Below are 26618 nucleotides of genomic sequence, written 5' to 3'. Positions count from 1 at the left end.
TCAGCACACCTGTGCCTGATGGTGCTACTGAAGATGGAATCTTTAATAAGTGTGCACACACATAATATTCAAAAAACTAGTGTTTCCTGTGAAAAGAAAAACGTGAATACTAGACTTGTTTTTTTCTTTTCACTCAGAACAGGGCAGTCCTTCACCGACAGCGGGGAAAGCTCTCGTCCATCTTCAGAGACAACATTTGGTGTCCCATATTTATCTCAGGAGAGAACCTTGCTAGGTTGTCGGTGGAAATACCAAATTTATTACTCAAGCAGTTACTAATAGATTTTTCCAGTGCCCTATTTTAAAACTCAGTGTGGCCATTTAGTTACTGAACATCATGCAAATATCCCGTCACAAGTTTACCAGTGTAAAATAGTAGTTTTCTGCTTTAATAGTGTACAGTTTCAGAATGCTGCTTTCCCATAAGCTCGATCCATAGAATGGAATAGAATCTTTGGCCCTAAATTATTTGTCGGATTCCAACATAGATTTTGTCTAAAGTTTGATCAGCTGTTCCTGATATCTCTAATAGTTTCATGCAAATCTGTAATACTTTTGGAGTTAAGTGTCTGTCACAGTGTTCCTGCAATTAAAAATAAAATAAAAGCGTTAATCCACCTCTCTATCCAACATTGTGTGGTTAATCAGTATTTCTTCAATTCACTCCGTGAGGTATCAATGACCCCCAGGGAAGTATGCCGGTACTCCACCTGAATGTAGACCACCAATCAGAGCCAAGGGGCGTGTCTGATTGTGTGCCAGTCATTCAATAATGCTGCTTTTATCTTATTTATAAGGGAGCGTCCCTCTGATGCTGTGTGGAAGGTGGGAGAGACAGCATAGCTTACTTCCAATAGGCCACATGGTGGCGTCATCTACAATTAAAAAAAATGAACCCGTTCCTCTTTGCTCCAGTCGCATTTAATGGAATCAAACATGGCCCGACTGGAACATTTGATACAATGGTTTCTTTTATGAACTTTATCTGCTACCCTTCACTGGTGATGTGGTTTCAGTGGAGGAGAACGTCTTCCAGCTGATGTCTGCAGGAGTTCTCCAGTAAATAAATACTTCATGTTCAAAAGTTTTATTGAGCTTTGAAGTAAAACATTAAACATAAGACAATAAACTCGATAAAAGAGGGAGACACACGTCCGGTGTTATTTGCATCTGTAATTGTCCCTACGTGAGAAATCTCTGGGATATTTCATGAATATTTGACATCTGTCTTCTGTTGCCCCGTCCTAATGTGTTGTTTTGTGCATCTCAATAAAGGATTAAAGGATTTTTCATGGAAAATGCAGATTCATGTGTCGGCTTGTATCCATCAGCTTTTTCGTGGAGAAAAATCTAAATCAAACTTCTGAAGTAGAAGTTTCTAAATCCTGAAAGGCCAAGTGTATCAAATATGACATGTTTGGCTTTAAAGGGTTAACGTGATCACATTCTGGTTTACTTTGAGTGACACAGGACAGTGTTCTTGGAATAAAGGTAGTCATGGTTGAGAGACAACAAATTCCCGGATGTCTGCAACTGCATCAACAAACTGGAGCTCAAAATATCAAACAGGAAATTAACTTCATATATTTGCAAAGAAATCTATAAACAGTGTTCAGTTACAAAAAAACAACAATCTCCTTATTCAGACTAACAGCTCGTAGATGATGCAGAAGAAAGACGTAAACCTGCACCAGGACAGTTGTTGTCTCCACATCTACAGCAAAGACTCGCATGACTTCATAAAACGCAAGTCAAATCATGATAATAAAAAGCTCTATGCCCTAAAGCGCATTGGTCGAAATTTGGTGCCCTCGTTGTACAAACACAAACATTTAACGAATACCGGTATATGCAAATTAGGTATTTGACAATTAGATTGCAAGATTTAATTTCCTCCTGAAGCTGGTCCTTATTCAGCACATTTCACAGATGTCAAAGAGCATTGATTGCTTTCACCACAAACCAGCCTTACCTTTAATTTAACTTATGAAAATAAGACATTTAATATTACTGGTTAACACAAGTTTCCAAGAATTCACATGAAAAAAACACAGACCTCAAATGTAAAAATGCACATCAAGGACTAGGAAGTCATGGTGAAACAGTTTTGGCCCCGACTGCTTTCAGAGTTGGGAGAGCGCGAATCGTTTTCCAGTGTGTTACCTGCCTTTCCATTCTCCATGCTGTCCATGAAGGGCAGTGTGTCCTACAGCATTTGGTCCCATTGCAATGACTTTGCCGCTAATATGGAAAATTGACCGTCCTAACAAGGAGCTGCAGAAACAGGCAGCGCTTCGGACTCTGCAGCTGCTAAACTTTAACACTGGCTGGTCTTTTCTGGGCAGATGAAACGCTCCTGGAATTTTCCGTCTGCCTCTCGGCTGCCTTCGTTGTTTTCCTGGGATCTGATGTTTGCGGGAGTCTGGAGTTGGCGCTGGCGCTCCACACTGTGCCACATGCCGTAACCAAAGTAGATCACAAAGCCTGGAAAAATGTGAGGGGACAAAAAAAAAAGATTAGTTTGAGATGGTTAATTAAATTAGCTTATTATAGAAACATGAAACTTAAAATCATAGTTTTCCTTTCCCTGTGCTTCCTTTTGGTTTTAATGCACCAGTTGCCTCCACTTGATTGGTGCTTTGGGAATCTCCCACTGACGAGTTCTTCATGTGTTTTGTTGAAAAGATAATGGTGGAACTTTCACAACAATTTGTGAAGCTTATACTCAACCTGACCTGTAATTTGTTCATATTTCTTGTCTGTCAAATATTTCTAATGTTCAAATGTACAGCGACTCACCCAAAGCCATCCACACAGAGAAGCGGATCCACGTATCTCCGCTCAGCTGAACCATGAGGTAAATATTGACAAATACGCTCAGGATGGGTAGAAAGGGCAGAAGAGGAACCTACGAGGGCACCAAACGCATCACAAACATGGATTATTCTCAACTGCAGGACTTCACGTGGGATCTCGGTGGGCTCGGAGCCGCTCTGTACCATGAAGGAAACCTTCTTGCTGGTCTGAGGCTGCCTGAAGATCATGGCGACGCAGCCGAGGAAGACGAGCAGACCGGCGGACAGCAAAGCCAGGATCCACACCTCCAAATCGAGGATGGAGTCGATGTGGTACGTGGTGAGATAGCTGAGCACGCACACTTCCAGCACTGTGATATGAAAACACGCACTTCATTCTCACACGTTGGACTCTAGGTGACGTAAAGATGCACCACCGGCTCTGCTTACCGAGCACGCAGATGAACGCGTTGACGACTCTGGAGGAATGCTCAGAGGGGGAGGCAGGCGGGTGTCGGACAGTGTGCAGGATGGAGCTGCCGTCCTTCAGCATGTTGAGGTGGGACTCGGACTCTGTCAAGTCCGTCCCGCCCCGCTCAGAGGACAGGTAGTCCTTCTCTCCGGTGCGGGGCCGCCGCTCCGGGACTCCATCTGGCTGGTACCTGATCCACGGACACCTCGAGGTTGTGAGTCTGCTTTTAACAGCCATGCTTCCGTGCTCTTCAGTGAAATATAGCTTATACATGTCCGTCCTTTACAAAGATTGACGCGAAGGCTTCATAAAGCCTAGGCATTCGGCCCAGGGAGCAAACACAGAGCCTTTGTTTGCTGGGGGGGGGGGGTCACCTCGGTGCAGCCAGCTGAAGTGCAGCAGAAAGCTTAAGTAAGCACCTTCACCTTTAGGCAACGTTCTGGTTTCCAGAAGCGCCGAGAGCGATGCCGTCTTCCAGGGTTGCACCAAAAAAAAAAGCCTTCTTTCAAATGTAATGGAGCTATTTAGAAATGTCACCCACCTGAGAATCAGCACGCACACAGCAACCAGCGAGTAGGCCAGCAGCGTTCCAATGGACATCATGTCAACCAGCGCTTTCAGGTCAAACAGGAAAGCCATGACAGCTGAGGCAAAGCAAAGGTCACATGATTAAACGGAAGCACGATCGTTCCTGATTACTGGAGCTGTATAGACATCACAATGAACGCCTCCATTCCAGCACAAAAATAAAGGTCTTGCAATTATAAAGGGAAAGGACGCTTTCCTCGGCCAAATGCACGCAAAAGGGTGTCAATTCATTCATATGCAGTCGTGTTTCCACGACAAAAAGACGGAAAAGAGGCGAGCGTTTGCGCGTGCCGACAGCTGCAGCGGTCACTGTTCTGGAGGTTGTTTGATCTGGACATGCCGCGGCGTTCCCGCCCTTGGATTTCAGCACCAGACCACAGGAGGAAGCTGATCTCAGATCAAACTCTGCTGCGCCTCACAGCATCACAATAGAACAAGAATAACAGGGAAGGACTCCCGCTGAGCTCTGCTAGTTCGCATCGCGGGGTGCGCTCTGGGTGGGGGGGGGGCGTTGTATGCTAAGTGAAAATAAGAGTGTAATTATTCTCGTGTGACCCGTTTATGCATTTACAGGTATGTGTGCACCCCCTCATATGCTTAAGAGTGTTGTTTATTTACCCCTCTGCAAAACAATTCTAGCAATCAGACGATGATATTTGTATCACTGTGGTGTAACACGACACCGGTACCAGCTACGCTGCGTTAGCAGTGGGCAACGTAAGCATTGTATGAATACAAGCCGACACCGACGGACATCGTCAACAATGTCTGGTTCAAAGATTATCTGTGATTTCTAGAACTAAAATAGAAAATAAATGCCTGTGATCAGGGTCCTATATTTGAGCAGCACTGAAGTTTCATCTGGATTTTGAATGGAGGTGATGAAACATCGTTGTGGAAGTGTGAGACGGAGGGAGCTTTCTGTGGCTGCAGGAGAAAAGGACGCCCGAGCTGGAGAAGAGCATGATGCGATGAAGAGTGTCACTGCATGCTCAGGGTGAGAGCGTCGCTCACACACTGGAATGCACTACCGCCACAGGATGGCAAAAAAAAGTATTATTTCTTTTTTGGCCAATGTTCAGATTCAAATGAAACCCTTTAAGCTAAATGTCTCTGCTAATATTATATACGACATGTGAAAACGGTGCTTTGTCCTTTCACAGGCCGTCGTCTCCACCCGAGCTCGTTTTCCAGCCTGAAGCCTCGGTTTTGCTCATGTAAGTCCTGGAAACAACTCTTACTCTTTTTTTATTAAAGGCCAAGTGAAATACCAAATTGTTGCCATGGAAAGCTACAAAAAAAAAACATAATAATTTGTAAACCAAAAATATATATTTGTTTAAAAAAAATGCAATTTGCTGAAAAATTAATACATTTCCATGGAAAGGCAAAGCAGTCAATTTCTGAATAACACAACGCACCACTCCAGCAGACGGTTAACGTGTGGGAAGATACTTTTAAAAGTTTTGAAGTTACACACAGAACAAACACGCCATGCTAAAAAAACAACAAAAAACTGCAACAGCGCATCCTCCCAGCATGATTTGTCCACTTCCCTCTGGAAACACCCGATTTAACATGCAGCCACCTCCACATGTGCACAGTGAACCCCACCACGACACAACCCCCCATTGGTTAGGGGCGCGACCTCGGCATCTTACCCGCAGTGGTGCCGGCTGCCAGGGTGGCAGCCACAGGCGACTGGCGTTTACTCACTTTGGACATACATTTGAACAGAATACCGTCCCGTGCCATGGCAAACAGAATGCGCGGCAGAGGGAACATGGCGCCCAACAGGCTGGACAGAAGAGGGTATCAGCGTTAAGTTAAGGGCAGCGAGGGGAACGGAAGCAAGACACCTGCACAACTGGGAAAGAACCACCATGTGCTGCGTATGGAGCTCAAACTGGATCGGGTACAGCTCGAGGTAATTTAGGGAGGAAAAGAGACACAGAGAATTTCTGTCTTTTAACAGCTGACTGGGTGAGAAGTATTAGCAGGAGCGATCTCAATGCAATCTCACCTGCTACTACAGCTGAAGTCATAGTGGCAACAAGTGGGGTCTTCGTCTTAGGATTGATTCGGGCTAAGACTTTGAAAAGCACCCCATCCTCTGCCATAGCATAGATTACACGGGGCATGGGGAAAATGGAGCCCAGCAGACTGCGTGGAACAGCAAAGACACACACACACACACACACACACACACCTTCACCCACATAGTAAAGATACTAAAGAGCGACTTTAATCTGCCTTTCTTTCCTGGCAGCATTTATCTGATGGGATCATTTTCTCTCATTCATTTAAAATCAGCTTTAATGAATGGAATAAAATCCAATACAAACACTTCGCCGTTGCTTTTAACTATGTGCTTGGTCAAAATCACGGAGTCCATTTTGATAGCCGTCAGGGAAGAAAGGCAGACGTATATCACAGCAATATATCACTTTGAGAGAAACCCGATTTATAATATTTACACGATAAAGAGTAAATAGCAGAGACATGCAGATATCTGAACCAAAGCAGAGATGGAAACCCAAGCCCTTCCCCTGCTGTTAGCCAATCAAGAGCAGGAATCAATCCAATAAGACACAGACAGGGATGCTGTCAATTTCCTACCAGATCTCATTTACACCCATTTGTTTTTGTGCCAGTCAGTCAATATGAATAAAACATTTCACTGAAAAGCAAAAATCTATTATTAAATACACCCTTTTTGTCCCATCTTTCACGAGCTGGAGAAAAACATGTGACTTTTACTCTTGCAGAAAATGTCATTCTTATTTCAAGGACGGATATGCTGACGCTCTCGTTGGTGAGCGCCTCTCCGTCGCTGCAGGCGTCCGTCCACCTGCCAGACTGCAGAATAAACATTTTGTCATTTTTTATCTTAGAAAAAAGCACACCTGTGTCATACCCGTGTGTTTATTCAATCTATTGACATGCTTCACTTGCACTGGATTGCCTTTGCAAGGAATACATGTTCATCAGTGTGACTCTTAAAAGGTTTTGTTTGAAATCTAAGAGGAATTATATTTTTGTGCAATAAAAGTCAGATGTTTTTTTCTTTTTTACTTTGACTCGTGAAAAATGCGAGCAAAAAACCCCGAAAGCATTACATTTATGTGATTTCACTTGCTTCCATCTGCATTTAATGTAGACGCAGTCGGCACATCCAGCGGTTACCTGGTGGAGAGGGCACATAATGAACCTGCCGCCACCACGTATTTAGCAGGATCCCAGCCCACATACTCAAAGGCGATGGGCAGAGGGCTCTTCTCATCCAGCAGGTAGTAGGGCATCATGAGCGTGAGGGCGGCCGACACGCCAAAGTATGCGAGGAAGCACACGGTCAGCGACACCACGATGCCGATGGGAATGGCTCTCTGGGGGTTCCTCACCTCCTCCCCTGAAAAACGCAAACCGGCAAAAGCACCTCCGCATTCAGCTTTAAACTGAGATCAGAACAAATCGCACCCTGTCAGTTGCCAACCTGTAGTTGCGATGCAGTCAAACCCAACAAATGCATAAAAGCAAGTAGCGGCTCCAGCTAAAGTCCCGCTGAAGCCGTAAGGCGTGAATCCTCCAACGCCATAAGCGCTGCTCGCGTTGGCCGTCGCCGACAAGTTCCTGAAACGCAGAGGAACGAGAGAATCTATGTCACGCTCGCCTCGATCAGCCGCTCGGGTCGTGGACAAACAGTCAAACTGATGAAGACGTCGATTAGCTTTACATCACCTTGCAGCTATGGTGACGTTTATGAGGGCTCCTTCGGTGATTTGCCAGTTCTTGGTGTCTCCTTTGACAAAGCCAGAAATGATGACGAAGAAGAGAACGAGAACGTTGATTGAAGTGAAGATCTTGCTGACCCAGGCGGACTCCTTCACCCCGACCGACAGGAGTCCTACGAGAAGCCACGGAGTTCAGTCATATGAGGTGTGACGAGGTTTAGCTGGCAGGCCAGCACTGCTGTCATAAATATACCATCTAATCAATGTCTTCCCCTTCGAAGCCCACAGTCGCGCTGCCTTCATGCACACCATTCAGATCATGTATTTATTATTCATTGATCGTGTTCATTCTGAGCATGTCGCTGCTTCACATCTGAAGGCAATGCTAATTGAAATGCTATTGCTCAGAATAACTATGCTTTGTCCCGAGGGAATGTCCGTACGACATTTTACACTTCATCACATATTGTGCATGTTTTTATATGATTAAAAAAAAAAAGTCACAAGTAATAAACCATATAATTTATTCAGCACGTTTCAATCTAGTGCATTTTGACAGGACTGTCATCAATCTGGCAAATTAGTACGGAGTCCTCTCCAAGTTGCCGTTGTTTACAGACCAAACTACATCCTCAGCTGCTGCGGTTATGCTTTCTAATTGGCCTGTAGTTGGACAGAAACAGGAAGGATCAAAAACCAATCTTTTTTTAAGGAAACAGCAATCATGTGCTGGCATTTAAATTCAAACCACTCTGTCATCTTTTAATTAATTCATATCAACACTCAACACTCACCCTAACAGCAACTGCATTGTCTTTGTTATTATTTTCTCTGCCCTGCTGTCTCTCTACAGACACACCGACTTGCATTTTATGAATCCCAGCGTTTACTTGGCACCTTACCAGAAAGCAGAAGTATCAGGAAGACGGCAAAGAAGTCAGGGTACTGAGCCAAGCCGGGAGAGTTCATGGGAAAGTAGGCTTTACAAAACGTCTCTATGTGTCCTCCTATTATATCATCGAAGGTGCCGCTCCAAGCCCGAGCGACCGAAGAGGTACCTGTGGAGGAACCAATGAGCAGACGGCATGAATCAAGAGCGCATTTAGAGCGCCGAAGGGTTAGGGCCACGAACTCACCAATCACATAGGAGAGGATGAGGTTCCAACCCGTGATGAAGGCCCAGAGCTCTCCAACGGTAACGTAGCTGTAAAGATAAGCTGAGCCGGTCTTGGGAACGCGTGCGCCGAACTCAGCATAGCAAAGGCCGGCCATGACGGAAGCAATGGCAGCAATCAGGAAGGAGATGACGATACTGGGGCCCGAGTCGCCCTTCGCCACCTCACCGGCCAGGACGTAGACGCCGGCGCCCAGCGTGCTGCCCACGCCGAGGGCGATGAGATCAGCAGTCCCCAGGCAGCGGCACAGCTTTGAGTCCTCCAGGGCGTTCAGGTCAATGGCTTTCCTGCGCAACAAGGAGTGACCGAATGACAGGATCCTCTCCAGCATGTTGACGCCTTCGGCCAGAGGGAAGATTTATGGAATGAGACAAACGAACAAAAAGATCTCAACAATTCAAAAGAGGACAAAAAACAGTCAGTACTTCTCCCCTAATCGTTACAGTCGTCTTTATCTTTGCAGCAATAGTGTTTGCGTTTTTCAACAGTCAACCAGAATCAGTTTGAACCACTAAACAGTTACGTAATGCGAGGTCCAAAAAAAGGAGGACTAGTGAGAGGAAAAAAACATGCATGAAATACTCCGAGACAAATTCATCTCAGTGAAGAAAGAAAAAGAAACGTTCACTGATCTGATAATTATTGACACCAGATTTAGAAATATCATTATTCATGTATTGTTATGAGAAAACAAAAGCCCAATCCATAGTTGGCCAAACTAATTGGTCAATTATTGAGTGTCGTACGTGCATCAGCTACAACTGATCTGTTGCACAGAGAACGGCAGCACAGGCAGTGCGATGGAGCGAACGCTGAAATGCATAAACTGATACATAAACTGTGTACAATATAGCAGAAGACATTTCTCCAGTGCATGGATGTATTCTTCCGTGGACGATAATAACCCTACAAACTATGAAGTACATTTTGGAAATGCTGCAAAGCATTTAAACCTCCGTACAGTTAATGCCCAGTTAGGGTCTTTTGTTTGAGGTCACAGTACCAATGACCCCCCCCCCACCCCAAAGACCTCTACACATGAGACCATTAACGTACCACTATCTTTTGTTAAATGGTCTGAAATCCAGGACATTTATCATTTTTATATTAGTCATAGCAGCATATCTGGAACATATCTGGAAAAGAAAACATTGAATTTATCCTTTCACACGTCCAAAAATCCTAAATGTACAGCTCCTCTAAATGAGTAACCTTTCCCAAGTCCCCGTACAACGCCCCATGCTGAAGCTGCATGAACCTACCTGCTGAGAATGCCCCTGTCTGAATATGATTGGTCTGAGTTCAGTCGCTTCTGATCGACAGCAGCTCAGCTACACGTGAAACACAGACCAGACTACATCCATTGGTCTTCCTGGTCTCCTCCAGCACTGTGCTCAACACTCACTCGTAGTCTGGCGTGCACGCTGCGCAGAGCCGTGCTTTTATGCTCAGCTCCTTCACAGGAACTGCCCTCACATTTCCACGAGACTCAGCCTCCAGTCCCACTGCAGCCGGAGGAGTGACGTCCCCGGAGAAGGGTAGGCCAAAGAAGAGGAGGGCGGGGGGGGACCCCCCCCGAGGGAGTTGGATGTGGGACTAGATTTTCACCTTTCATGCTCGAGTTTATAGGATGTCAAACTCTGTGAAGGAAATAATAAACAATAAGCTCGAGACTGAAGGAATCGGCGTGGCTGAAAGTGATTTCTGATGCCGACTGCCGTCAAATACGTCCCAGCTGCCCCGATGCTTTCTGACGACTGACAAATGGGGAGGCAACTGGCGTTGACAAACACTGAGGCAGACACTTGTGTTTACCCAGTGCAGCCCACGGGAGTGCTGCTAAAAGCATGGGTGCTGATTGGTCAATGAAGGGTGGCTGCAGGGCCGTGGGGTTAAGTCCCTCTAATGGAATACACCATTGCTCAATGTTCCCGAAGGCATTGGACCTGTGGCCATTACAAAATCAACGGGAGACTAGTACTCAGTACTACAGAGTAGTACAAAAGTTAGAGATTTCCAGAGCAACTGAAGTTCCATGTTTGAGCTCTTAGAGGAAGAAAGTAAATAAATAAATTACCACATAGCGACATCTTAAGGTTTGACTTTGCTGAGGATTCCAGTTTGTGGCAAAGACCAGCTCAAACCAGCGTGGAGCCTCCGTGGGAAGGTGGGCAGCTGGCTCGTATTCCAATCCACAGACCGGAGATTAAACGGCAAGACAGCAAGTTCTCCGTGTTTGTCCGTACAGCCAAGTGACCCGGTCGAATCTTAGCTATACAGGGACTGATTCTGAAACCCTGAATGCTAATGACAAAAATACATTTCTTAGTGGTGCAAAAGGCAAGAGGTGCCAATTTAAATATGGCCGACACACACACACACACACACAGACAGACGAGAATCTACAAAGCAGATCAAATGTTTCTGGTTTGGATGGAATATGAAAACCTGCACTGAATGGACAAGCCCGGACTCTGAAAATTACAGGTCCTGTGATATTATTTGTACAGTGCAAAATCACACAAAAGTTATCTCAAGACATTCTTTATTCCCCCCCCCATCAAACAGCGCAGCAGTGGGGAATAGGGGACCTTTAACAGGCAGAAACCCTGAGCAGTGTCAAAGCAGTCAGAGCAGATTGACTGGTAAAAGAACAAAAAAGACTAGACAGACTAGACAGTTTTCCTGTAATGTGATGTTAGTTTGACCCTCATAACGAGTCCTGGACATCCTACCTATAGAATTGGAAATCACACAGGTGTCTCTCTGTCTCCAGTTTTGTCCCGCCACCCAAGAAAACACGGAATGTAAAGGTGACTTGCTGATGAAATTATTCTAACAGAGTTCATCCACTGCTTTTGTACTTTTACAAAAGAAAAGCCAGCCAGTTTTTTTTCCCCACATACAGGTAGTCCCTGTTACCATGGAGAGGATGAAAAGGAGACAGTGGCTAACAGTTTCCTACTGTTGACATGCACTAATTCTTGCGTGGCCAATTGAATGCATTGGACAACCAATGGCTGAGTGACCGAGCTTCAAACATGTTGATGGGGGGGGGGTCAACAGATTGAGTGGTGTTTGCCTTGCAGACACCGAGGCTGCTTCGCTCCAGTTAATGCTGGCATCACCGGGAAGAGTGAACCATTACTGATAACAAGACAGCAGTTCAGAGCAGAACAGATATCGGCCAGAGTGACTTCCAGATTAAAAACGGCAGTCTTCAGTACAGGAAGATTTCTATTTGCCAAAAATAAAACCAGCTTGTTTGGTTCAGTGAAAAGACAAGGCTGCAGATAACTCGGGGGGGTAAATAAATCAATTTACCTCAACCGTGATGAAGATGATGGACTGAAGCTACACAGAAGAAACGTCAAGTCAAATATCAGGCAGGTATAGGTGTTACGGCCCCGCAGTGTGGCCCCCCCAGGTCCAGTCAGAGTGCAAACCTCTAACGCAGCTTGGATCCACCTCCGACATCTTACGGGTGGCTCCTGCAGCGATGTCCAACCTCTCTTCCCCCCCAAAAAACACCACCAAACGCATTGATAACTTGTTGAAAACATTTATTTCAACGTAGCTCACTGGAAAAAGTTGACAAGCCAAAAGTTGAAAATAGTTTTCAATTTTGTGCAGGAGGCCACATGGCTTAGATGTTATTTATTGAGTGTAATGGTCCAAAGCCTCTTCATATTAGGTATTAGCTGTCTAGGAATCGATGCCTGGAGACAGTTCCCACTCTGACTTTGACTTATACTCGTTTTATTGGGTACGAGGAGGAAGTAATCCCAGGACGAAGACCTCTAGTGATTTCCTGTCTCAATCGCAGCTCAGTATACACAAACACTTTTGAAGTATAGTACTTGTAGATTTCCTTTTTCTGTACTGGGTCTGACTAACTTAAATAAAACAATAAAACATGTAAACATGTGAATCTGAATCTCACAAACTCTAATAACCTCGCCAAATATAGTTCCTGAACCAAGCTCTCTAGATTTAGCACTGCTCCATTGCTGCGCATTAATATCTAAATATAAAATATTAGTTCGAAACACATTTTATTTCTTGATTCGAGCACATTTATTTACTTCAGACACTGAAAACAAGGACAATTTAACAGATACGAGTTTCGGCGCTTGAACGCCGGGCCTGAGTTTGTCCGGAGGGGGGGCTTTAGGACCCAGCGGCGCAGCTCCGGGCGGGACGGATCTGACGCTACAATCCGCGTTTACCTGCGCGTCGCTGACGAAGCCTTCCATTTGAGCTAATACGCGGTGTACCGCAGTAGTATCACGGTGTACTGCAGTACTACCACGTACTGCTGATAGCGATCGCAGTGACAGCGGCCCGTGTCGGCCTGTGATGGAGCACATCCGCCTCCCGAAGGTAAACTGTGGTCCGGCCCGTCTACCTCCGCGGTGTCACCGCGTCTGACGCGCACGCGCACGCGCACGCGAGCGCTGCGCAGCTTTATTTCACGTCACATGAAATCAATACTTTTTGTGAACGGGCACGTTCCGTGACGTCCACGTGGGTCCAGTTTACGCGCTGATCATGGACTGAGGATGAGGCGGTCTCACGCTGCTCTTCCTCTTCCTCTTCCTCTTCCTCATCCAGGTGGAGAATGTCAGGCTGCTTGACAGAGTCACCCCCGGAAAAAGTATGGTGGGGACCCTCTACCTCACAGCCACGCACACCGTCTTCGTGGAAAGCGGGCCTGGAGCGGGCAGCGAAACGTGGGTAGGCATCGCTGCGCTGTCCAATCACAGTGGGCGTGGCAGGAAACGGTGCCAAGAGCCAGCGTCCATCCGTCCGTCCACGCCGCCAGCGTCCATCCACACGCCAGCGTCCGTCCACGCCGGCAGCGTCCGTCCACGCCGCAGCGTCCGTCCACGCAGCCAGCGTCCGTCCACGCCGCCAGCGTCCGTCCACGTGCCAGCGTCCGTCCACGCAGCCAGCGTCCGTCCACGCCGCAGCGTCCATCCACGCCGCCAGCGTCCGTCCACGCCGCAGCGTCCATCCACGCCGCCAGCATCCGTCCACGCCACAGCGTCCGTCCACGCAGCCAGCGTCCGTCCACGCCGCAGCGTCCGTCCACGGGCCAGCGTCCGTCCACGTGCCAGTGTCCGTCCACGCAGCCAGCGTCCGTCCACGCCGCAGCGTCCGTCCACGAGCCAGCGTCCGTCCACGCCGCAGCGTCCATCCACGCCGCCAGCGTCCGTCCACGCCACAGCGTCCGTCCACGCAGCCAGCGTCCGTCCACGCAGCCAGCGTCCGTCCACGCCGCAGCGTCCGTCCACGGGCCAGCGTCCGTCCACGCAGCAGCGTCCATCCACGCCGCCAGCGTCCGTCCACGCGCCAGCGTCCGTCCACGCGCCAGCGTCCGTCCACGCCGCAGCGTCCATCCACGCCGCCAGCGTCCGTCCACGCCACAGCGTCCGTCCACGCAGCCAGCGTCCGTCCACGCCGCAGCGTCCGTCCACGGGCCAGCGTCCGTCCACGCAGCCAGCGTCCGTCCACGGGCCAGCGTCCGTCCACGCGCCAGCGTCCGTCCACGCCGCTAGCGTCCGTCCACGCCGCAGCGTCCGTCCACGCGCCAGCGTCCGTCCACGCGGCAGCGTCCGTCCACACGCCACGCTGTGTTTGTTTCATAAAACCAGAATCAAGCGTCTCCATTTTGCTTCTCGCCAGGTGCTTCACAGCTTGGTGTGCAGCGTGGAGAAGAAGCTCTCGGTGTCGGCGGCGTCCTCGGCGTCCTCGGGCTGTCCCATGAGGATTCGCTGCAAGAACTTCCAGGTCCTTAACTTGGTCCTCCCTGGAGAGCGGGACTGCCACAGCGTCTTCCTGTCCCTGCAGCGTCTCTCCCAGCCAGGTGGGACGTGTCCTCCTGTTTGCATGTTGATCAGCCGCGCGTGTTTCCTGTTTCCTGTCCCCTGTCCCTCTGCACGGCGGGTGTGAGGCCGGGGGGGGGGGGGGGATGAGACGTGTCCTGTCCCTCTGCAGAGACGTACGAGGAGCTGTATTGTTTCTCCTACCAACCCAACGTGGACGAGGCGGAGAGGAGACGCGAGTGGGACTTCCTGGACCTCCGGGCTGAGTTCAGCAGGATGGGTGTCCCCAACGCGCTGTGGAGACTCTCCCCTGTCAACCGCCTCTACAAAGTCAGTGGGCTGTGCCCCCCCCCCCCCGAGCCCGTCGGAGCTGATGGATCCTAAAAGCGTGACACTTGCGTTTTGTGGCTTTCGTGACAGGTGAGCGACTCGTACCCTTCGGACCTGTTTGTCCCCGAGTCGGCCACGCTCGCAGTCCTGGAGGGGAGCGCCAGGTTCCGAAGCAGAGGGAGGTTCCCCGCCCTGTCCTACTACTCCCGGGACACCCAGGTCTCCTCTCTCTCTCTCTCAGGTTGCTGTGAATCTGTTGCACATGGAATGAATCCGTCCTGGATAGGGGGGTCCTTGGATCTGGGTCTGTTGGATCGGTTTTAATCCCAACATGTTGGTAGGGTGTGTAGATGAGATTTGGGAGATGTGGATTAACCAGATTACAGCGAACGCAGGGATTCCTCTGCCCTAAGTCTCCTGAGTCTACGATGTTGCTCTCGCTTCATTCGGGCATGGCCCGACTCGTCTTTGGAATGGATGGTATCAGAGAGCTATTAGCAGCCGACAAGTCCTCGCATGGATTATAGTCCTGCATAATCCAACGTGCTCAGCCTGTTCTTGTTGCTTTGGTTACGTGCGAGTAAAACATTCTTAAACACTTGTGATTTTCTTTTTTATCAAGCAACAACATTATTTTTTAGGCCATTTTTTTTTTCTCTTAGATGTAAATTCTTTATTTTTTTTTTTTTTTTTTATGGGTTAACTCTCAGATTGAGCAACAATGATTGAGATTTCCTGGCTCTAAAGTAGCAGCTGCTCCGATTGATAATAAACACAGGCGACAGCGTTGTATGAGAATTTGTGTTTAAAACACAAGCAGAGGTTTTTTTTATTTAATTTTTGCATCTTAGTTTAGTGGGGGTTGATCCTGTCGGTGTCAGAGGGATGACGATGATGAAGTCTCAGCAAACGCTGATGAGTTTAAAAGGTTCTCATAATTTGCTGTCGTCATGCCAACTATTCCCGTGTTTCCATATCTGAATCTGGAAAAGACGGAGAATTCATAATCACATTATAGTCATCTTTGACTGGACACTGCATTGTGTGTGCGAGGTCATCTTCCCAGGATTGAAGGTCTTATGCGTGCATGCGTGCGTGTGTGTGCGTGTGTGTGTGTGTGTGTGCGCGTGTGTGTCGCTCAGACTGTACAAAGAGTCCCTGTTCTGGTCTACGAGCCTGAAGTCACACAATGGCCTCTGGCTTTTTTCCGTGTGGCAACTGATGCACAGATGAAAAATTCCGTGGTCGATCAATTAAATTGAACATTGCAAGGAAATGGGAAAAGTTTTCATCGCCCCCGGATTCCCCTGACGTTTCCTCGGGAGATTCGTCCGCCTGATTTCCGTCCGGAAACATGTCTTCCAAGCGTTTCGTATTTAATGTGGCTTTGCTAAACTTCCACTCTCACAACAATTCCAATGGGGAAATTGTGCTTTTTTTTTTGACATTTTGTTTCCATGGAAACCCGATGTTCACGCTGAGCCTCGGTGCTGGTCATCTCGTCCGTACATTCCAGCCTCCCTAAACTTTGCACGTCAATTAAACACAATGACTTGTGTCTTCATACATGTTTTGGTGTTCTTCAACAAAGGAAGCAGATATTCCACATCCTGATGCTTTTGTGGGAACCTCTGCAGGATTATGTCGTCTCCAGATTACTCTTGTATACTTCACTCTTCGCCTCAAATGTCAAATCGAGCAAAGCGGTGGCGTTTGAAGCTGCTCTCGCCTCCTCCCAGGCTGCCATCTGCCGCAGCAGCCAGCCGCTGTCGGGTTTCAGCGCCCGCTGCCTGGAGGACGAGCAGATGCTGGAGGCCATCTGCAGGTCCAATCCCAGCAGCGACTTCATGTACGTGGTGGACACCAGACCAAAGGTGAGCCTCTGTTGTGGTTCGGCTGGACGGGCTCTCATCGAATGCCTTGGAAACGTCCCGGCTTTGCGTTTTGTTGACCCCGGGGATGAACGTTGTGTCTGAAGTCCGACGAGGCCGCACTTCTCTCACGTTCTCTTTCTGCGTAGCTGAACGCGATCGCCAACCGAGCGGCGGGAAAGGGCTACGAGAACGAAGACAACTACGCCAACATTAAATTCCAGTTTGTCGGCATCGAGAACATCCACGTTATGAGAAACAGCCAGCAAAAAATGCTGGAAGGTAATTGCCGCGTCTTCCTGACCCGATTCTGTCGCTGATTGTGGGTTTATCGGTTATATAAATAGCATTGTGTCACAAATGTTATTCAGCAGAGTGGGACCCCAACGCTGCCCCCTCCCCCCCCCTGGCTTTCGTGTGCCCTCGTGCAGACCGCACCGTGCATCTGGATTTTTATTTCTGAGCTATTTTGGCTTCCCAGGGTGGACAGTTCAGGGCCGTATCCCCTAAAGAGAGAGGCCGAGGGCGTGAGAATGAGAGGATTGCAAGTCTGAAAGGTTGTTCACAGTTGTGATAACTCTTTGCCCCCTGGCAGGGCAATCAAAGTGTTTAAAGCCTGCCCCCCCCCCGGAGTGTTGGAACACCTCTGGTTGACTGGATTAGCGTTGCTTACCTTATTTCCTCTGACTGGAGTTCACCTGTTTATAAAAGGTGAATGAACCTGCAGAGGGCTGCTCCGGGTCAGCACGCTGCAGCGGCGTCGGGTAGATACGCTCCGTCAGCACTTTAAGGAGCGGCGCGTCAGCTGATGCTTCCGTGCAGCGGCTGAAGCATGAATGTTAATGTGACGAACGGCTGCTGAGAAGCAGATTAGAGTCGCTCTGCCTCCCATTGAACTTGCACATATTTATGTTGAACCCTGAAGATGGCTGAAAATAGCTCCGAGCTCCGGTTTGAAAAGATCAAAACGCATAAAGAATTTGTTCTGGTTAAAAAAAAAAAAATCACATTAAATGCTGGGGCCTGTGGGGAAAATCATTTTTGCATGTTTTTGGCCATAAACCATCTTCAAGTTGGCATTAAGTAAATTGACCTGCAGATGAATTCAGGTAAAAAAAAAAAAGTACATTAAAATGAATCCCGAGTTTCTAATTCTAACAAAGATCTTGCTGGCAGAAAAATCATTTTAGACATCTTACCGAAGTATAACTATTAACTAGTCAAGCTACACAATTGATCACTGTTCAATTCCTGTCACACAGTACAGTATAAAAACCAAAAAACTAGAATATCATGGAAACGTTCGCTACAAACTTCACACTTTCGATTCCGTACACATAGAATTTGCTAATCAGGGTGACGCCCGAACCTGAACCCTTTCCATTCTCGCGTTTATTCAACATTCACATTTCAGCATGTCAAAATGGCCATTCTAGCAGTGAAAGCTAAAGTCCGACTCACTCACTAAATATTTCAGCAGCCCAAAATGATGACAATGAAGCATTTTACTCAAAAACCTAAAAAGTGAACCTCAATCATTGAAATGTGCAGGACTCTTATTGGAGACGCTCACGAGTGCCAGCTTTTCCCCCGATAGTTGACTGCAGGATATCAGGAAAGCTTTTTTTTGATTAGATTGCATAATCTGGGGAACATGAATTTCATGACAAACCAGTGAAACGGTTCTGGAGCTCTATCAACATTGGGCTTGATAGACGGTTCCATCCTTTGATCCCTGCTGCTGACCTTTTCCAAATGAACAGCACCGTGAGAACGTTGTGCGCTGTAGTGCGACCCAGATCTTCGCCACGCTTAAACCCGCATCGATGGGCGTTTACGGTGAAATGTGAGCTGCAGTTTAGCGTGCTGCGTTCTCCTCCCAGTAACGGCGGTTGCGTTGTGGTTTCAGTGTGTGAGCTGCGTTCCCCGTCCATGGCTGACTTCCTGGAAGGTCTGGAGAGCTCAGGCTGGCTGAAGCACATCAAAGCCGTCTTGGACGCAGGCGTCTTCATTGCTAAGGTCAGTCTGGAGGTTGATCCCTGCTGTCTGCTTCGCTTGCAGCGCTCGATGTTAGCTTAGGTGTGTGTTCTAGTGCGTGTAATACAGATGTTGTCTGTCCCTGCATTCATTTGACAGGTAGGACTCGTACCTTGTACTTGTACACAAACTTGACCAATGAGCTGATTCTGATTCTGACACAGACCTACGCAAACACAAAGTCCCACAGTTTTGGGTTGGGCATTTCCCACCCATTCCCCCCTCTGGGGAGGATGGCGAGGCCTGTTTCTGCAGACTTCTGGGGGGGGGGGTGATCTGTTCTCTGGATGAAGATGTTTCCATTGTGAAATGGATTAAACTGAGCGGCTGAAGTCACAAACAGACTTCTACCATCCCGGCTGCTCATCTTTTTGCAGGCGTTTATCTGTCTGTCCGTCTGTCCAGCTATTGGCAAGGAAACTCCAAAAATGACAGATGGAGCTTGATGAAATTTTTTAGGAAATGTTGGGAATGTTGCCAGGAACCAGGTGATTACATTTTGGTGATGATCCAGAAGAGATCCTGGATTCTGGATCCCTTTAAATACTTCGTTAACATTGTACTCAATGGAGCTTACATATTTGTAAGCATGTCAACGGATTTGCTACTTCCCCACGGAGGTTGTGATTTAGACCAGGGGTCCCCAAACTTTTCCCTGTGAGGGCCACATAAGTTGTCCCTTCTCTGATGGAGGGGGGGGGGGGTCAGTTTGTAACAAAATTTGCTTTGGCATCATCAGTTGGAGAGCGTTTGTCTACTTGTGTGTGTTTGTTTTTAGGACAAAGCTACATCGCCCGGCGGGATTCGTAGAGCAGTTTTAGTCTGGCCCCTTTATTCTGCAGCCAATCAGCACCACGAACAAGCCCTTGGTGACGGTGGTGGAAAAAAAAGCCCTTCTTTCTAACAGGCAACATCAAATGAGCGGTCGGATCAGAACGTGTTTTTAGCAAAGGCCTTCTTCCTTGTGAAGCGATGCTGCTGCATTGAATCTTAATTAATATGCATCGGGCCGGTATTCCCAAGACAAAATGTTCTTTGTTTGGCCAACAGAATGAGGCGGGTGCAGGAACGTCAGCGTGTTGTGCAATATCAGCCTCATGGCACAACTGAGTCAACCGTTGGTGTTTCAAATAGCATTCTTATTCCAAAGCAAAACATCAATTCTAAATATTTTCTGATTCCCTCAAAGCGTGGACGAGATCTACGTCTGAAACGTCTACTCTCAGAATTCTTCTCACTGCAGATGCTTCACGTCCGACATCTTTGGCCTCAGTTGAAGAGTCAGCATTTTTCTGCTCGGGTTGTTTTTCAGTCGTAAATATTTCATAGTGTTTTTCAGCCATGACCTTCCTGCTCTGTTTTACTGCTATATGTTGCACGATAAATCTAGATGCTGCCATCGTGGCTCTTGCTGCGCTGGATGCCTCGATTGAGGTAAACGTGGGTGGGGTGCTAAGGAGAACCGGGGAGTTCTGGTTCAGAACTGGCTGTTGATCCACAGCTCCTGGGCAGACGGTTGGTAAATGAGGCTTGATGAGATTGTCGCCTGACAGGAAGGAGGTTGTGCAAACATGACAAAACAATAATGATAAAAAAAAACTTTATTAAATTATCAAACACCTCGAATCAAATGAATAACAGCAACACATCTACTTCCCTAAGCCTCAGCAGGTTCCGTGAACGAGACAGCGCTGCACTGTTTCCATTGTTCTGTCATAGGTTGTAATTGCAATTGGGTCCGTTTGTCTGTTTGTCTGTTTGTCTGTTTGTTTGTCTGTCCGCGTGCATAACTCAAAAACTAGTAAACCAATTGACTTGAGATTTTTACACAAGCAAGGTTCTGTCCGTGGCTCGGTCCTGCCCGAGAATGGTGTTGATCCGGATCTGGATCCAGATTCTAGAATTTTTTAAAGGATTCTTTAATATTGCGAGATAGGGCACTTTTTGACATTTTTCTTAATTTCTTCAAAACGCATGGCGGTATGGATCTGAAAAAAAAATCACACATAAGTACTCCTTAAAGTTCTATGACCATGACTAATTTTGTCCGGATCTGGATCACAATCCGGATCTGAGAGCTAATTTTCGTTCTAAAATCTGCATTTTTCAGGAGTCCATCCTGACCTCAATTTCGGAGCTAGAGACTTCAAATTTGGTGTACACACTCATAGTTCATTCTAGTTTCATATATGTCACAGTTGTAGTTGTATCTTTTCCCGTTCCGGAGCAGCAAGCTATAGCGCAGGTTTGGCCCCTCTGATCCGGAAGCCCTGTTTACTGTCTCACAAGATCCAATAGTCTATTGGAGGCGAGGTCTGCAATCTCTGATTGTCGTTTTCTAGTTCTAGTTTTGTTTTGTTGGACTTGGTACAAACATTCCGTTATTGATTGCAGATCAGCGTGATCCTTGAAGATCAATGAATGAAGGACAAGCGGCCCCCAGATATGTTCAGACACGAGGAATAATCCGCCTGATTTAGGCAGTGATCTGGAATCATTGTGTGGATAACCAAGAATATTCCAGAATGGCTCACTGTAAATGTACATTTTGTTTAGTGATAATAATAATAATATCATGTGTGTGTGTGTGTGTGCGTGCGCAGGCTGTTGCAGACGAAGGCGTCAGCGTACTGGTTCACTGTTCGGACGGTTGGGACCGCACTGCCCAGGTGTGTTCCGTGGCCTCCGTGCTTCTGGACCCCTACTACCGGACCCTCAGAGGACTCATGGTCAGTGCGTCTCTTATGCAGCACTATGTCACTCTGTGCCAGTGTTATAACTGGTTATAAGCAAGTATTCAGTCCCCCGCTGGTGGTAGTCCCTGTGGGGCCCACGGGGTGCTTTCATTTGTTCAGGAGGATTTGTTGTAGCTAACTAAGGATTTCCAGATGGCTAAAGTGGAAAAGTAATATATGAGACTGTCCCCCTCCTGGAAAAATAAATGTACCCCACGCAGACGGTGAACAAGTTTGTTCATTCCTGCAGGATGTTCTGCATTATGTCTAAACTTCTGTAAAGAACTCTTAATGTGCTTTTCCCTGCTCTTAGGTCCTCATCGAGAAAGACTGGATCTCATTTGGACACAAGTTCTCTCACAGGTTTGACTCCACAGTCTCTCTTTCATTGCGTGTCTGATTTTAGCTTTAGATCTAACCTTCAAAGCGTTTTCCATCAGATGCCACCACCGGGTTGGAGACCCTAAAGAGGTCGCCCCCGTCATCGATCAGTTTCTGGAGTGCGTGTGGCAGCTCACGGAGCAGTTCCCCTGCGCCTTCGAGTTCAACGAGAGGCTCCTCATCGCCGTTCACAGCCACATCTACTCCTGCCAGTACGGAAACTTCGTCGGCAACAGCCAGCGGGAGCGGACGGAGCTGCGGTGAGATGCACATGGTCTGAACTCTAGTGCACTAAGAGACGAATTACTGTCGCCAGCAGGCTGGTAGAAATGGTGATGCACTTCATCTTGTCTCTCCTCGTCTTCCTCCCGCTTGATGTTTACACAGGCTGCGTGAAAGGACTCACTCGTTGTGGACTTATCTTTGGACTAAAAAGGCCGACTACATCAACCCCCTGTACCGCCCCGGCCACAGCCAGACGCCCCTGCTGCAAATATCTACTGCCCCCTACTGCTTCAAGTAGGTTCTCACACACACGCCAACGATTTACAGGACAGGTATACAGACGCGCACATTTTCATTCATTTGTCCACAAACAAACAACAACAGCGCCACCCACTGCGCCACCGTGCTGCCCTACACGTTTATTTTCTGTCACATAAATGCAAAGAAAAGAAAGAAAAAAGTCACATTTCCATAATCTTTCAGTAAATGTATAGAAATGGAAAAAGAAGCGAAACAGATTGTCCTGAAAAGTTTTATTTCACTGTGGAAATCTCTCGCTCCGTCGAAGGTTTTGGAGAGGGTTGTACAACCGCTTTGACAGGGGGATGCATCCCCGGCAGTCCACGCAGGACTATCTGAGCGCCATCCGGGAGGAGACGCAACAGCTGGAGGAGCAGCTGGCGTCACACAAGCAGGTCAGACAGAAAGAGAGCCCGTCGCATGAAAAGCAAATGTCCGGCGCCGACTATGAAAGATAATCGTGGCCTCGTGTTGTCATAGAAAATTACTCACCTGGAGCAGGAGCAGGGGGGTAGGAGTGTCCCCCAGCGAGAAGCTGCCGTCGGTCAGAGTCCGGCGGCGCGGCCTCGTGGCAACGGCCTCAGTGTGGCCAACACCCCTCAGGATTACACCGGGGGCGTCATCGCCAGCAGCCCCAAAGCAACCGACCTCAACCCGCCTTCTGAGACCATCCTCTCTAACGGCAGCGACCAGGAATCTGGCGTTGACATGAGCTGCCATCCGCCCCTCAGCGAGGACAGCGCCCGGGATCCAGACTTGGACGAGGCCGCCTACTCAGCTGCCTGAATGAAAGTAGCATTTACATTAGCATTTACATTAAAGTAGCTCGCGACAATTTACTTCATATGCAGCTAAAAGAACAAAATGGCTCAGTGTCTGAAAATGTCCTTTCAGGGCGAGCAAGTAAGTTGAACAGTGGAATCACCTGATATTGAGTCTCCAAAGCAAAATGAAACGGCCAGCAGAGCTCCAACGAGACGAGGCCAAATGTTTTAGGTGCTCTAATTCTAATGGGAGCGAATCGTTGAACAAATAGAGACATTTAAATGCTGGTTAAATGCTAATAATGCTGTCTTGTTAATGTCGGCTTGTCGAATGTGTGCAGGGTATGTGCTGCCGACCTGTTGCTGAGGAAGCGCTCCGAGTGACTGATCTTTATATGCTGTATTTGCAGATCTGGTTCTCCACAGGTCCTTTTCCAGAGTGTTTTGCTTGTTCTTTAGATCCCCTGGTTTAAATGTTGGCTGGTCCTCATCTGGACTTTAGATTCTGTCCGGTCTGAAGGAGCAGCGATGATCCTGCTCTGCCCTAACTTTAGTTTACATGATGATATACAAATGCTTAAACCTTAAATGACTGATCTGAGATCACAGCAGTGACCTTGGCCTATGATCAAACAAGAAGTCTTACAAAGAGGAACTGACGCGCATAATTTTTTTTTGTAAAGGATGCATCAATAAAAGAATAAGCCAGCTGTAGCATTACCCTGTACCGTTGCCCTGGGCATAAAATGACTCCTACAGTATTTGTGCCACACCTTAAAGGTCCCATATTATGAAACGCGCACTTTCCCCATGTTTCTACACTATTATGGAGGTTTTTGGTCATTATCAACCCAAAAACAGCAAAATCTTTATTAAAAATATTTTGACCAAAGACCGTCACAGATATTTCATTCAGTGTCTGGGAACTTTGTTAACTTGTGGAAAAAGGGTAAAATATGGGGCCTTTAATCAACCTTAAATCACGCAGTAATAGTTTGGTACATATCCGATCACTGCCACAGAGCAGAGATCAACCAGCAAAGCATGCCGAGGTATTTTTGCACTGACTTTTTCTTTTTTGTATGTTGTAAACTTCCTTAAATGCAGTTTATTTTATTTGTATCATGAGGATCTCTGCTGTCGTATAGAAGAGCTCTACAAAGAGCTGTGTCCAAATTGAAATCCAAAGATTTGGTTTGTTTTATTTTCGGGCACACAAATATATTGTCATTTTGTCAAATCGCTGGTCATTTTTAGTTTTTGTTTACATGCTCTTTTTACTAGCTCACTGTAACCAAATTACAAAACAGCGTAGTTTGGCACATTTTGTTTTTTTGTGTAGATAAATTATCCACACAAAAAACTGGATAATTTATCCAGTTTTAGATTTGGTAAAGTTTTAGATTTGTTGATAATCTGTAGAACAAGGCACTGGAATAGTTTTCAAGAGAATCTGTTGGTAGAATTCACCAAAATTGAAAACCGTTGGTGATTGTGTTCTATTCTGACGAGTGTCTGGGTTATTGATTATTATTGTTGCAAATTAGTTTATAAATGTAATTTCTCAATGTTCCAGAGCATTTCAATGCTGGCAAATATTTCTAATCTCAGTTCTTTGACAGATTGATCCAAACCCATCTACATGACCAGATTAAACCAAACACTCTCACTAACCAGCTCGTGTCGTCCTTGAGCAGGCGTCGTATGAAATAGATCCACTTCTCCATTCCTTTTCTACCTTTAAGGGATCTTTGAGAACTTGCCAATGCTGTGTGAGTCTGCTGGGGGGCTGTCATGCCACTCAATGAACTAATAAGTTATTTTGCAGTTACATTTACTGTTATAGCCCAACTTTCTTATGATTTTTTACATTACATTAAAAAATATATATATATATAATAAAAGCTTTACAATATGAAAATAAAAACGTAAAAGAATTCCCGATAGATGTCAGTTCCTTCTTTAACTCCCGCCGCCGGGGTGCTAAAGAGCGACTAAGTGTTTTAATGCAGCTCGACCTGGATGGTTGACTTTACTCGCATCATAGTTGTATTGTTCAGAGTTGTTCACTGCCTCTTGTTTCTTTAATAACTGTGTTTTTTTAATTTTCTTTATCTTAAATGTTTGTCAGGGACCATAGTCAGGACTTTCAACGGAAACAAGCCCGCAAGGGCTTTTTTGAAATGCTCCTCTTAGACAGGATGTTTGACTGTACTTGTACTGTAATACATGCTACTGTTTGACTGTACTTGTACTGTAATACATGCTACTGTTTGACTGTACTTGTACTGTAATACATGCTACTGTGTGACTGTACTTGTACTGTAATACATGCTACTGTGTGACTGTACTTGTACTCTAACATTCTATCTAATAAATATATTCATCATCATCATACATTAGCATTACGTCAATAGACATTACATGTGTAAAGTTTATACGGAGATGCTTAGCATGTATGATTTATAGCCAGAATCTAATTTTCAATCCCTGTCCCCGGCTAGGCCTTTCAAACCTAGTCTGTCATACATAAATGCCTGTATAAAAAACATCATATATCATCATTAGTAGAATCAACATCAGCCAACATATAGAACAGCCTCAGTGCATATAAAATAATACAGGGAGACAACAAAATAGGCATAACAATCTTGTCAATTAAGTGGATGACTATGTATGCAAGTTTAGTTTTGAGAATATGAGATTCTATGTCTGCATGTATTTTTATTATGAGTGTGTGTGTGTGTGTGTGTGTGTGTGTGTGTCTATGTGGGCATGAACTGCATGATCAGTGGTCAGGTTTGATGTGGTGAGAGAACATCAGCAGCTGAGTTCCAGGAGGTAAACCTGGTAAGTAACGCATACATGTTAACTTAGATCTATAGAATCTCTTTATAAATCTACATGATATGACACTTTGTGAGTTTATGAAAAAACGAGCCTACTTCCTCTTTGATTGATTTACTCCAGTAAACACTTTCCAAATAAATGTATGGTACCAGTCGCTAGTTTTGAATCTTGATCAGAACAGGCTGCCTTTTGCCCACTTATAGAGTAAGTGCCCCCCCCCCCTCGTAGATCACATACGTCCTCCAGTGTCACCACAAATTTGCCCTCACGCCGTCTCTGACGTTCCCTGTCACGTCTTTGGAAATTCTATCAATAAGAGAGCCTGAATGCTTTGCTTGTGGCTTGGATTGGTCCATTAATAAACTTGTCCCTGATGCTACATGAGAGATAGATGGATAGACAGACAGACAGACAGTAATCAGTACATCAGTGGACATCATTGAACACGATACCAGACATTTGTACATGAATAAATTTCCTGGCTTCAAGAGGAACAGGTTTCTTGAAATGCGAAGACTGCTGTCACTGCTGGCAAA

At 46.6% G+C, this 26618-nt stretch overlaps 2 protein-coding genes across 2 annotated transcripts; one reads left to right on the top strand and one right to left on the bottom strand.

Moving 5' to 3' along the window:
* Window positions 1-2317: 2317 nt before the first annotated feature.
* slc7a2 (solute carrier family 7 member 2) lies at window positions 2318-9092 on the bottom strand. The gene is made up of 11 exons (XM_068740140.1): window positions 8723-9092; window positions 8489-8644; window positions 7594-7759; window positions 7349-7485; window positions 7042-7264; window positions 5879-6018; window positions 3809-3911; window positions 3246-3457; window positions 3000-3166; window positions 2800-2908; window positions 2318-2484 (listed from the first exon to the last, which is right to left on the bottom strand). The coding sequence occupies exons 1-11, from the start codon at window positions 9090-9092 to the stop codon at window positions 2318-2320; spliced, it is 1950 nt and encodes a 649-aa protein (XP_068596241.1).
* A 4028-nt stretch (window positions 9093-13120) lies between these two features.
* LOC137894582 (myotubularin-related protein 7-like) lies at window positions 13121-25623 on the top strand. Its single transcript, XM_068740016.1, has 14 exons — window positions 13121-13144; window positions 13376-13498; window positions 14450-14630; window positions 14762-14919; window positions 15010-15138; window positions 16659-16793; window positions 16940-17072; window positions 18700-18809; window positions 21431-21556; window positions 21876-21925; window positions 22003-22203; window positions 22331-22462; window positions 22737-22863; window positions 22949-25623. Exons 1-14 carry the CDS (start codon window positions 13121-13123, stop codon window positions 23252-23254), a joined length of 1935 nt encoding a protein of 644 aa, XP_068596117.1. The 3' UTR covers window positions 23255-25623.
* The last annotated feature ends 995 nt before the right edge of the window (window positions 25624-26618 follow it).

This window comes from Brachionichthys hirsutus, chromosome 6, assembly GCF_040956055.1.
Source record: "Brachionichthys hirsutus isolate HB-005 chromosome 6, CSIRO-AGI_Bhir_v1, whole genome shotgun sequence".
In the NCBI taxonomy this organism is placed as follows: Eukaryota; Metazoa; Chordata; class Actinopteri; order Lophiiformes; family Brachionichthyidae; genus Brachionichthys; species Brachionichthys hirsutus.
Note: the sequence above shows the minus strand (reverse complement) of the source record. Positions and strands in the feature narration are given on the sequence as shown.

Excerpts from the sequence above, each read along its gene's own strand:
- slc7a2 (XM_068740140.1), bottom strand. The coding sequence starts at position 9,092 with ATGCTGGAGAGGATCCTGTCATTCGGTCACTCCTTGTTGCGCAGGAAA. Across the intron at positions 3,458-3,808 it reads GTGTGCGTGCTGATTCTCAG|GTACCAGCCAGATGGAGTCC; the intron begins GTGGGTGACATT and ends TCCGTGGATCAG. Across the intron at positions 2,485-2,799 it reads CTCTGTGTGGATGGCTTTGG|GCTTTGTGATCTACTTTGGT; the intron begins GTGAGTCGCTGT and ends ACATTTTTCCAG.
- LOC137894582 (XM_068740016.1), top strand. The coding sequence starts at position 13,121 with ATGGAGCACATCCGCCTCCCGAAG. Across the intron at positions 18,810-21,430 it reads CAGGCGTCTTCATTGCTAAG|GCTGTTGCAGACGAAGGCGT; the intron begins GTCAGTCTGGAG and ends GTGCGTGCGCAG. Across the intron at positions 21,926-22,002 it reads GGACACAAGTTCTCTCACAG|ATGCCACCACCGGGTTGGAG; the intron begins GTTTGACTCCAC and ends GTTTTCCATCAG.